We start from the raw sequence: 12,187 nt of genomic DNA, 5'->3' as shown, positions 1-12,187 counted from the left end.
CTATCTTGAGTAAGCAGCTAAAGAGGCTGTAAAGCTTCATAAAAATTGATTTCTTCTGTTTCAGATGATAAGAGAAGAAGGGTTCTCTGGGTCGCTGAATTCAGCCTCCATTACTACTAATCAATCTATAGCTGGCATAATAGGCAAAAAGAGATCCATTCAGTAGATAAGCTCACTGATCATGTGGGTGAATTTGATGAATAATCTTAACGATATACATATATGTAGTTCCAGCTTTAAAACTAGCACTGGCTATTCCCAAACATGTCAGTTGTTAGTGCTGTATCAGTAAAAACATGCACATGGAATAACAGAAGGAGATGCCTAAACTCAATCATGAATGGATAGGGCCATCTGCTTTTAAATATTGTTGTTGTTTCTATTTACACATCCTATTTCATCATCAAGCCCTCAGTTTTACACCTTAGGTGCACAACATTGTGGTTTTCAGCTTTTGTCTAAGATGACCAATGTCAGAACCAGCCAAGGAAAAATTTTACTGGAAAAAGTAACTAGTAATTGCTATGGAGCATGTACGTGGATTCTTCAAATTGCCTTTTAATATTTTATTTCTGGACCAGTATTCCTTCCACTTTAAGCCCTCAAATCATCATAGAATGCTATAGTATTGACATGAGCAGATGAGGTTTTAGCAATCTATTACTATAACCTCATGTTTCACGTTGAAAAAGAAAATAGCTCTTTCCTGTTTCTTCGTATCTTTGTGCTCAAGAAAGACCTTAGAGGCACTTTGACCAATTTTTCATTTTTATGGGAGAAGCTAAATTTAGAGTAATTACATAAAAAGCTAAATCGTGAACTAAGCATGCTGTTAAACTTGCAAGCTGCTTCTGATCTTCAAGCAGTGGAAGCCAATCAAGACAGAGTACAAAGCTGGGATTGGACAGAAAGATCACTTTTAGTTGTCCAGCCATCAAAAGCCTTTTAATGAATACTGCTGTAGAAAATTATAAATCCCATTAATAAAAATACTAAATGAAATAAATACTAATTTTCAAGAGTAATCTGCTTCATGTGAATAACAGTTCTATCATGATCCATTACGAAAATTACATGTTCTGGTCATGGAAATAGATTAGAATGCACCATCAACTGTATTTTACAAAGTTCACCATGACTTAGCAGAGGTAGTCAAGGAAAAACAGTTGTCACAAATGTTGCTGAGTTTGGGCTTGATATTTAGCCTAATCTTAGTCCAAAAAGTGAGCATCCTAACCTGGCATAATAGTCTTCTTGCACTCATTACATTTGGAAGAGTATTCGTTGGAGTAGCAATCAGTACAAAGTAGATGTTCGTCTTTTGCAGCAAAAGGTTTGTCCACCAATGAATTCTTGCACTGGAAGCAGTGGAAGCAGGTTTCATGCCAGTGGCGGTCCTTGTACGACAGATCCTGTAGAAATCCAAAACCACAGAGTAAGCGGAATGAATAGTTTGCACAACTGAAAGCTCAGAGAATGCAAACACATCCAAATCTGAACCACAGCCAGGAGCTGAGGCTAATTCTCACAGCTCAAGAAAACAAAATGTTCTGATGAAGGTGAACTTATTTTGCTATGATAACCAAGAACAGCTCATGACAGCTATCGACCCTTTTTCAGTTCAAGGTAACCTTCATTTTTTGTATGTGGAAGAGGAACAACTAGTTTCATTTAGGTATTTCCTTTGAGAATAAAGCCCCATTTTTGAGTCAGATTAAACTGTTAACCTATAATAATAGACTTCCCCTATTTGTCTTAGCTATTGCTGATTTCTAGGTCATTTTAGCCATTCATTGCTGGACAGAAATCCTTTTCCCAATTACTTTCTGGTATTTATTCACTTCAACAGATTTACACCAAGGGTGGAATTGGTCTGTTCTCTGTTCTTTTTTTTTTTTCACTGCAACTAATTTTTACTGACTCTTGTGTTTTGGTTTACCTATGTTTCAAATGTGGATCAGACTGAAAGATGAGAGATCACATCGTACCTGCAGCCAGTGATCCAGAACACTCTGGCCAAGGGATCAGCATGGGCACCTAAGTATTTAAAATACTCTCCGCAGTGGTACTTTTATTATTGAAAAAAAAAAGATCCTTCTAAAAATTGTGACCTAAAGCGATGGATTGTGCCTTTTAAAATTTAAATTAAAGTGGCCTAATCATGTAACACTTGAACAGTGTCTTTGGACTTCAGACAAAATGGAGCTTAGATCATTACAAGAAAGGGTGTCTACCCCAAAATAAATAGGCTTTGGTTTGAGGTGGGAGTGTGAGAGGCTAGTATTGTCATGAGTGGGGAGTATAAAAATTCAGCAGAAATAACTTCTCAGGTTCTAGCTCAAGATCCACTATGTATTAATTACAAGCACTGAATTAATCTGGTTAAGTGAAGGAAAAGAATGAGTTGTAGAATATCAGATTTTTTAATTGTGTAAATGGAAGCATCACAAGTGTTCAAACATACTCTGGCCTAAGCTGCTCTGTGTCAGTCAGTACAGTCACAGGTAACTCCAAATGTGCAATCTTAGCCCAGAGCAAACAAAACATACTGTGGATTTAGGTTAACCTAAAATAACCACACGTTATGTCTGCAGGAGCCTCGTTCTCATAAATAGCTAACAGGAAACACTGAAATAGTTTTGCCTAGCTCAGCTGATATATGGTAACTCGTTAAACTATAGTAACTTCAGTCAGAATTTGACCATGCAATTAAGAATTTTTGTTTGGACATCTGCGCTACTCACCTAAATTTCTTAAATCGCTGTGAGTAACAATTGGTACCCAATGTGTCTTTCATCTCTGAGATTGCACTCTGCGATAGAATGTCTAAGACTTCTACTTCACAGCTTTCAGACAGTTGTTTATTCAGCTCGTCTGTTCATTTCAGCTACCTCCGTTTGAAGCAACACAAATTTCTGACTGTAAAATTTTAATCTTTTCTAATAGCAAAATGAAAAAAATCTTCTTTGGAAGTTATTTGCATTTTTGTCTCTTTAAATGAAGTTGAATAGCCTAAATCTGATCTCAGAGGGGAATAATATTTTCAACAGAAAAATACAACATACAGCCAACAGAGTTTTCCAAAATGTGAAATTTACCTGCTAGAAAAGAGAATGACAACAGATCTGGTTTTCTTTCTCTTGTAACAGGATGTATTCAATTTTTTTCCCCACTTGCTGCCTTTCTCCTCTTTTTGCAACATTCTGCAAGCTATTTTTTATCTCCAAAATTCATGTGCTGATATCAACTTTTGTTCTGCCTTATTTTATCAATAAAATTATAAGAGGAGTAATGAAGACAAGGATTAGGTGTCAATGATGAAAGGTTTGATCCTTGAGTCAGTTATGATGGCAGCTTGTATAGACAGTAGCTGGGTAGGTGAAAGTAGCAGATATTTCATCATGGCAAAGCGATGAAGCGCAACTACAACCCAAAGTACCCAAGACACAGACTGGCTTGAATAATCTTTAGCTACCGTGGATGATTATAACAGATATTGTGATCAAATGTAGAGGGAGTCTAAGATGTCTGGCTTTGACATGCCTGCAGCAGACTATTAGACTGATGAAATGGATTTGCCTTCTCTCTCTGAATCTGTCACATCTGAAGCAAGGAAGTCCAAGGTACTGATGAAACCATTTCTGCATCACGATTGTTCTTAGGTCAGTGTAATAAAGTCACTGAAAATGAGGTTTGGTCTACTTCAGTATGTTGTGTATCTAATTGGAGCCTTTGGCTTGTACATAAGCGGTAGATGTATTGATCTGGAACAGATTCTACACTGGAGAAGTTGCACGTGCAAAACTGACTTCAAGCTTGTCTGACTGTCAGGCTGGTCCTCAGTTAAGCCGAAAGAGCATTAGGTTTACTCTAGGCATGTGAGCTCTAGGTTATGCTAGCTGATTGTAACCCAAATAAATCTGTTCCAGCAAAAGGTACAAGTGATATACAACTAATTCCTGTTTATTGCATGTATTTACAGGAAGAACTAATAAAGAAAATTACTATTGTGGACTCAGAACTGGAGTATCCTTAAAATATTGATGAGCATGACTTCTCAGCAGCTTTATGCAGCTCGAGGGAAATGAGTCCCTGGTGCTACATATTTTAACTGTAGCTTTTAATGCCGCCTCCTATGTTGCCTAAAAGAAATACAGAGAATGACTTTTTTTGCCATCGATCTGTGCATCTGTCTATGAAAACTGACAGCCACGTGCTCTTTTTAGATAAAGTGCACAGAAGCACAGGTAAGAGACTTGTTAGATAAAGCACAGACAAGAGACTGAAGAATTACCATAGACTGACATTTGAGAGGCGGAACGGTGTTTACATATGTAGAGATGTATGCACACAGATGCTCATGGACATGGTCTGTCCTGTACGAGTGTTTTGCAGCTGAAGTGCAGAGAGCACCAGACCGGTTCCAGATGTGCTACTAGTGAAAAGAGAAGGGGAGGAGGGCAACGCCTGTCTCTGCAGAGCTGTGATAAATCCTGCAGCAGAATTTGCAGGGAGAAATGTTTAGTGCTTCATTCAGTTACATTTCTTTTGAACATGGAAAATAATCCTTCCCCGATCTGGTTTCACTTGAAGATAAAAAATAACCTAATTAGCAATCCCTGAAACTACTCAAATTTGAATGGGTGCTTTTCTCAGCCTGATCTGAGAATCAGCCTCAGCTGAAAATTTCAGCTCAGTGTTCCTTGGGACAACCAAATGAATGATGGATGTTTGTCAAACAGGCGTCAGAGAGTCGGCCAAGTGGAGGTCCTTTGTACACACTCAGATGACTGTAAGAATATGGTGCAAGCAAAACTTAATGCAGATCCTATTTGTATCCAAAACTTTTTAGAGTCATCCCATGCAAAATAGGTTTGAAACTTACGGTTTTGAAAAGCCTTTTTGTGCTTTTCAAGCAGTTTTATTTTCACTTATTTTCATGATATCCCCAAAGAAAACTTTGTCAAGATAACTGTTTAAAAAAATGGCAAGATCACGTTTTATAGCTCCTCCATAGTTCTGTGTAGTTTTGATCCAGCATGGTTTATTTGGCCTCTACGATGGGACTGCAGGTGACGTTTTTTTTTAAAACTGGAAAAGTGGTGGGTTTTTTAACCTAGAAGAGCCCCAAGACTAGTGTTACCAGGTAACTGGGTTAACCATAGACTCCTCATATCCTGTAACTGTATTGTCTTCTACTCTGGCTTTATAAGTTTAAGTAAACTTAAGCCATTATGTATTACCTTTTCTCCTGAACTGGCTTTCAACAGGGACCCAACAGGAAGAAGGGGATTAGAGAGCTTATTACCAGAGGAGTAACCGTATATGTTTGTTCATGAATGAAGACTACATCAGACTTTTTTGCTTGCTACAATGCTCTTTTCAGAAGGTTGAGCAGATGAAATGGGGTATGCCAACAAAATGCTGTACAGATTTTAGCCGTGCACACCCTGTAGCAAAACACTCATGTACATTAGACTGGCACATACCTATCAAGAGCATGTTTAGAAAAGGTAAAAACAAGCGATATTGTGCTGAGCCCAGCCCCTTAGGGATATGAGAAGAAATGAAGGTATCTGCCTGTTTTACCATTCCACTTCACAACTAGTCTGATATTCCGTAATGCACTGAAAAAGTGTTGCAACTCAGGACAGGGTTTAAACTTTAAAAATTAGAAAAACAAATATTTTCTCCCTTTCCTGATCCACATTACTAGAGACTTTATCTTTTGTTTAGTTTATGTGTAAGACAGACCCCTTTGATTCATTTTTGGCCCGGATGCTGACACAGTAGCTTTATCTCACAATCCACTTTTAATTTCATTCTCCCATTTTGCAGCGAGAGTTTTCACCCTTTCCTGCCTGCCAAGGCCAACTTGTGGATTGCGTTAAACACTGGATTACTGGAGGTATTTCCTGTATTTGTGATGGTTTCTGTGCCATAGGGCCTGCAAGGAAACTATTAAAGAAGCCAAAATCAACGAAAAGTCACACTTCAGCAGTTAAGCAAATGAGAATACAATGGATGGATTTCCAGAAAGAAGCATGAAACTGTAGGTGTGGTAAGCGTTCATCAGGGAAGTCTGTGACAAAACGCCAGTTCTTTCTAGAAAGAGTAAATTTCTGCTAGAATATGTTGGCATATGGATAACATGTAACAGCTTCAAAAGAAAAGGCATCGTGCTTTTCTACTACCTGGCAGTGCCTCCTACTGCTCAGTATATGAAGCTTTTAATCTGTCTGTGAAAGTTTCATAAACATCAGCTAGAATTATTTACAGTTAATGAAATGGCCTAAGTCCAAAGGTGTCATTCAGACACATGTTGTCATTCAGGGGTTTTTTGGTGGAAAAAAAGCATTTAAAATAAAGAACAAATTAGTTATTACTCAGTTACATTCACAGTTACCCATAAATTACCATGGAAAGACAGAAAGATGGTGAAGCAAATTCTCCCCTGATTTGAATGCAAAGAAAGCTTCTCTTCAGGATAGCTGTCTTGTGGGCTCTCTGTGCTGTAGCTAAAACACAAGGTGAAAATCTGGCATCAGTTTGATCCTCTCAGAGCCCAGTGCTGCCAAAGTTGGAGTATTACCAGTGTCTGAGCAGGCTTAAGTTCAGCTCAGGTGAGCTGATGCTATGCACTAGTGCTGATACACTACAGTAGTGTCAGAGACAGAGAGCTAGCTGTCCTCTTGTCAACACCCATTTTACTTTGGTGTAACCCTTTCAGCTATAGGAGGGTTGCTTTTAATTGGGAGGGCTGGTAGGAGGGAAATTAAGAGCATCTCAACTGCAGCTGGGTTCCCAGTTCAGCTCTTCTCAGTGTAGAGAAACAGCAGCAGCCAAGAAGGGACTTGCAAAGGAGGATCGGAGGCGAGAGCTATATGAAGCTTTTCAGGTTGTAATGTGGATGTGAGGGTGGGTGCCCCTGCCAGAGACAGAGGCCTGGATGTGACCCTTTCTGATAACACTGGCGCTCCGTTAGGTTTTAGTTCCAAATTTTACAGCTGTATAAAGGCTATGTCAGAACATACAAATAAATATGGAGTCCATTTTGTACATGCAGTAAACACACTGGTTTTATTCCCAAACACAGTACATTTTATCTTCTTTGCTCAGGGGAAAATTCAAATGCAATGTGTAAAAAGATATATATAACACAACACATACATGTATGTCTGTGTATGTACGTATATGTATATTATGCGTTTATATACCTTTGTATATAAAGTTTAATGAGGAGCAGAAGCATGATTTTTTGCTACTTTGTGTTTCATGGCTGAATTATGCTCCGTCATACAATACACAAGCTTCAACTGAAACTTATCTTGTGGCTGAGGCACTTGTAAGGGCTCTCTCAAAGGTATTCTCTAGCGTCTGTTACTGTCATTGAAAAACTACTGTAGTTTTCCTCTCAGTGGGAACATTAATAGGATCTCTTTTTCTACCCAACCACATGTTTTTTTCAGAAAACTTGTAGGGATTTAAATTTGCAACTTTTATCCCTCTGTCAGAATTTGGTTAAAATTGGTCAACAGGTTCAAAAGCTGCAGCGTAAAGCATGGACAGGCACAAACAGCAGTCACAGAAACAAAAAAGGACACATTTGTTTCTGGTACACTTTATAGCTCTTTAAGAAAGCCTTATTTACTATCTTATAATTATGTTTTCCACATATAGTTCTGGTTGTCTACATATGTAAAATTTTGTTACATTGCTGATGGTTAGGGGCTTTTTTTTCTATCTGCTATTAGAGTGTGTCTTGCTTAAAAGTACAGAAAAGCAGTATATCGGATAACACCCACACTCCCTAAATCCATAAATCTGAGTTGAAAAGTTCAGCCTGATTAATTCCTGAATACTTTGTCCGCGATTTGTTGAAGCTGGTCCAAGTTTTTAAATTCTTGAATATCAACACATGGAAATATCTTCTCAGGGAATTAGACAAAGACCTTAAAACAAAAGCACATTCTGGAATGGGGCAGAAATATTTTTCTTTTTCAGGTCAGGCCAGCTGTATCTCTTCTCTAATCTGAATATTTATGAGCTGTAGGAAAGCTGGCAGTTTTATACCCTCTTACAGATTATTGCCAGTTCCCTGTCATGATGGTGAAACATTCTCACCTTTTTAAGGCTTCTGAAAGGGGCTTTCCTACTGATTTGCCAACAGAGTGGGATAGATCGATTTGGAAGATATGAGACATTTACTTTTCCCAATCTGTGTAAGAATATATTTTTATATCTCTGAACTAGTGATAGAGTGGTAGTATGAGTAATAGGGACTAATTGTTGCTTCTAGAGGTATGGATCAGCAATGTAGGAAATCAAACATCAGACCTCCTCATACCAGTCAAGAATCTCATGGCCATGCAATGCTAGTCACTGTTCTAGTGCAAACTCACTCCATCAGTAGAACTCTTGGCCAACTTTGAACAGGTCAATTTTGTGCAAGGAGGATGTATATTGGATGAAGTCTGTCTGTAGCAGTCCAACAGACACTTCACTGGATGGCTCAAATATCATCTGTCTTCATTCAGTCAGAGTAAAACTGGCATGAACTCCAGTTGTTTGGGTTAATTTAAAAGAAATGCAGGGGGTCACATCTTATTTGTATCAGGTAGGTGGCTCCATGTGGTGCAGCAGTGCATAGCTCAAGCAAGGCCTCTGCTCTTTCCTTCGCAACCTTTAGTTAGACTCCACTATCATCATTCTGTATTTAAAAGGTTAATTATTCTGTGTTCTAACTGACTTACTACTTGTGTCAGCATTAGCCGGATTTCTGTGGTCTGTGAGTTGGCAGCTTTTCTTGAGCATATCTTGTCTCTTGATGACAACTGAGCTGTGGTCGCTGCAAAGCCAGCAGTGGCTTACCTCCCTCTGACCCAAAGGTAGGCAAAATCAGCTTCTGCCACCTTTCCAGACCCCAGCTGGCCCCAAGGACAGTTGGACTCTCCTAATGAGTTAAAGATACTTTCTAACATCAGATCATCCTATGCCTTATGGGAAGAAAGGGGTGCTCTTCCATTTCTATTAACATGCCTGGTAAAGCAGTGTTTGCCAAGTGAAGTGGTGAAAAGCAGATACAGGGGTCCAGAAAGCATGTTCTCCCACCAAAAGAAACCCGTGCGTAGCTGTTAAGCTAGATCCTTCCAGGTGATAGCACCATGTCTCAGAGCTATGTATCCAGGCTACTCTGTCAAGATTTCTGTAAGGAGAGACAAATCTGGCATACCTTGCAGTCAGCGCCAATAGGTTTTTTGCATTCCTCGCAGGTGTTGGAATAAAGGTTTTCGTAGCATTTCATGCAGTAGGGGCTGTCCTCCCTCAGGATGTACTTCTTACCAAACAGGGACTCTTTGCAGTAGTGGCAGTCAAAGCGTTCAGTCATGTTGGTGTCTGGAGTCCAGCTATCCTGTCACAAAGACAGAAATAGGCACATGTCAGACTGAGCTACACTTGACCCAGTCCCCCAAAAAAGGTTTATCAGTTCTGGTTTATCACATTGTACCTCAATTTTAATTCAACTTTCAGTCAGATAAATGAACACAATAGGAAGAAACTGGACTATAAACTTTGCAGTGCTGGGTAATGACAATAGCCATCCACTGACCTGTCTTTGACCAGAGCTAGTGTTAGAGAGGAGAGAGAGGAGTAAATCCTGAGTTTGAAGAATTCACATGGGATTTGACCAATAGGTCCAAAGCAAGAAGCTGTCTCGGTAGGGGTTGGTGGGAGCCAAGTACCTTAAGAGGATGAGCCAGCTAATGCTCAGAAGAAGCAACTCCTCCATAAAGAAAGACAAAGGTTCGCATTGCTGGTAGACTTTAGTCATGCACAGGCTATTGGGCATCACTGTTATGTGCTTCTGCTCCTCCCTTCTCTACATTCTCAGTGAGCCAATTTCTAGCAATCATTGCCCTGCAGTGAGACACCAACCCTCATCTCTGCTCATGCATGGGACTATGGGCACTGTTAACAGCAGGAGATGTGGGGTCAGTGATTGTATATCTGATTCTTCTCTGATACAGTTGAATGAGTTATTCAACAGCTGTAGCGTATTGGGACACAAATGGGAGTTAGCTGCCCTGGTTCAATGATTACGGAAGGGGAAAAGCACGTAGAAGAAACTGCAAACAACACATCAGCTTGTCTGAATTAGGGACTACTGCTGTTTGCTCCTCAGGTCTTGCTATGTCTCCAGCATTTTCTAGATGCACACACAAGCAACAATGACACAAATGCCTTTAATTACTTGCATGAATGTTCGCTATTACCTGGGACAATTTATTTTGGGTTTCATTGGAGTCATCATCTTCTTTCTTAACCTAAGGCTTGCAGTGTGTGTTGCACCTGAAATCTGTTTGGAGGTTACAGCTGGAGCGGGGCATAGCTGCCTGCTTAGGAAGGGGAATTTCCCAGGCAGAAAGCACATTCCACCTGGACTGCACAATCTTCGCTGCCTGCCAGGCCTCATCTCCTCTTTAAGCCACATTTGATCTATAAAGCCTTAAATGTTTTGGGTACTAATGGCTTAAGTGGCTATCCCTGTCTTTCACACACAAGTGACATTTACAGCAGCTGCAGTCCTTTTGCCAACTTCAGCTCTCCGTTTTAAACAAAAAATTGTTACTTGCTTAGTGTTCTTGGCACAGGTTGCTCGATGCTGGAGTTTGTCCTCTCCTTCTGGTGGTGGGAGTCACCCTTAGGGCATCTGAAATCCTGAGTTCTCCTCCAGAATTTCAGTTTTTATTATTATCTTTTATTCCCCATAGCTGGGGCTTGGTTAAGGTTTTAGGGCAGTCTGAATGGGCAAAGTTTGTTTTGATGGCTAGAAAGCTTTTTTTTTTTTTTTTTTTTTTTAATGCTCGGTCAACAGCTGAATTGTGTGGTGACTAGCACAGACTAAGGGGCAAGTGCTTTTATATGTGTGAAGTAGGTAAGTGATGGCTCAGCTGCTGGGAAGTCTTTTGAACTCCAAGTAACTACTAAAGAAGAAAGAGAGACAAACTACCAAACCTCAAAATGTGCTTGGAAGAAAAATCCTGACAGCTGGTCATCTGTGCTACTGACAACCCAGGAGTAGCAGTCCAGCTGCTTTGACCCTACAGATGCTCTAGGAACTAATTAACTTTCTTATCCCAAAGGGGAGCTAAGAGTATGTTAGGTGTTCTTGGTCCTTAAGGAGTAGAGAGGATCATAGGGACTGATAACAAAAATACGGAAAGTAAGAAGACTTATGCTGGAGAGAGAAGTGCAATGACTACCCAAAGTTCCCCTCTAGCCCATCTCCAACAGCAGTGGCTAGCAATGAAAGTGTAAGGGAGGAGAACAGGGCTGGTACAGAGTGACCTTTCTTTAACAACTGCTTCCAGCAAGTCAGTCTCCTCTAGAAGCAGAGGTGCAGTCTTTACCACAACATTTAAAAGGTGATGGTGGATTTATTTTCCCCTCTGTTTTGAGCCTGTTTAAACCCCCAACCTACATAACACATTTGTACTTTCCCATGAAAGAACTAGAGAGGATTTAATTTCCTTCAAGGAGTAATTTCAGCAAAATGAATGGAGTCAGACCAGTATAAACTGGTGTGCGTATGTATGACTGCATCTGAGAGGAGTGATGGCTTTGTCCAAATAGTCTGTATTTAGGACAGAAATCTGTACTTTTTACCAGATTTTATTAGATATTTTTTCCAAATGATAGGATTTGGTTGCTCAGTTAATGTGCATTATTACTAAGTTAAAGTGTGAGCACGAACCACTTATGAACTTGCATTTTTCACCTTTCTTCAGAATTAGTTCTTTCTAGCCCTGAATTAGATGTGTGATACCAAAGAGTGAAAAATTTCTCTGCAGTTAAGATGTGTAAAAGCAAAAAACAGAGTGTGATTCCTTTACAGGTTTCTACCATCTCTGTCCTTCATCCAAAGCTGGTAAATGTAAAATATAGAAGTGGTTTCTGACTGGAAGGACTATTCCTTTAGAGGTTGATGTTCCTGTCTCTTGGTCACAGGAGGTTTCTTCTTGAGTGTATTATTTTCTGGGTGCTTTTCACAGGAGCAGAGGCAACATTATTTAATAGATTTATTTAATAATTTATTTAATAATTTATTTAATATTCACTGCCACTATTTTAGAAAATACCTGGGCACTTGCCTCCCTATCCTGAAAGGGATCCAGTTTTGTTAAAT

At 39.6% G+C, this 12,187-nt stretch overlaps 1 protein-coding gene across 4 annotated transcripts in view; it reads right to left on the bottom strand.

Moving 5' to 3' along the window:
• FHL2 (four and a half LIM domains 2) overlaps positions 1 to 12,187 on the bottom strand; it is a 43,892-nt gene that overhangs the window by 6,349 nt on the left and 25,356 nt on the right. For 3 of the 4 annotated variants that reach the window (XM_050907858.1, XM_050907832.1, XM_050907841.1), the window contains exons 2-3: positions 9,233 to 9,412; positions 1,238 to 1,412 (exon numbers count right to left, since the gene is read on the bottom strand). In XM_050907858.1, the coding sequence (XP_050763815.1) occupies positions 1,238 to 1,412; positions 9,233 to 9,388 (331 nt within the window). In that variant the 5' untranslated portion in view covers positions 9,389 to 9,412. The remainder of the gene's footprint in view (positions 1 to 1,237; positions 1,413 to 9,232; positions 9,413 to 12,187) is intronic. The other variant, XM_050907849.1, reaches the window with a different exon arrangement.

The sequence above is a fragment of the Gymnogyps californianus genome, chromosome 1 (assembly GCF_018139145.2).
Source record: "Gymnogyps californianus isolate 813 chromosome 1, ASM1813914v2, whole genome shotgun sequence".
NCBI lineage: Eukaryota > Metazoa > Chordata > Aves > Accipitriformes > Cathartidae > Gymnogyps > Gymnogyps californianus.
Note: the sequence above shows the minus strand (reverse complement) of the source record. Positions and strands in the feature narration are given on the sequence as shown.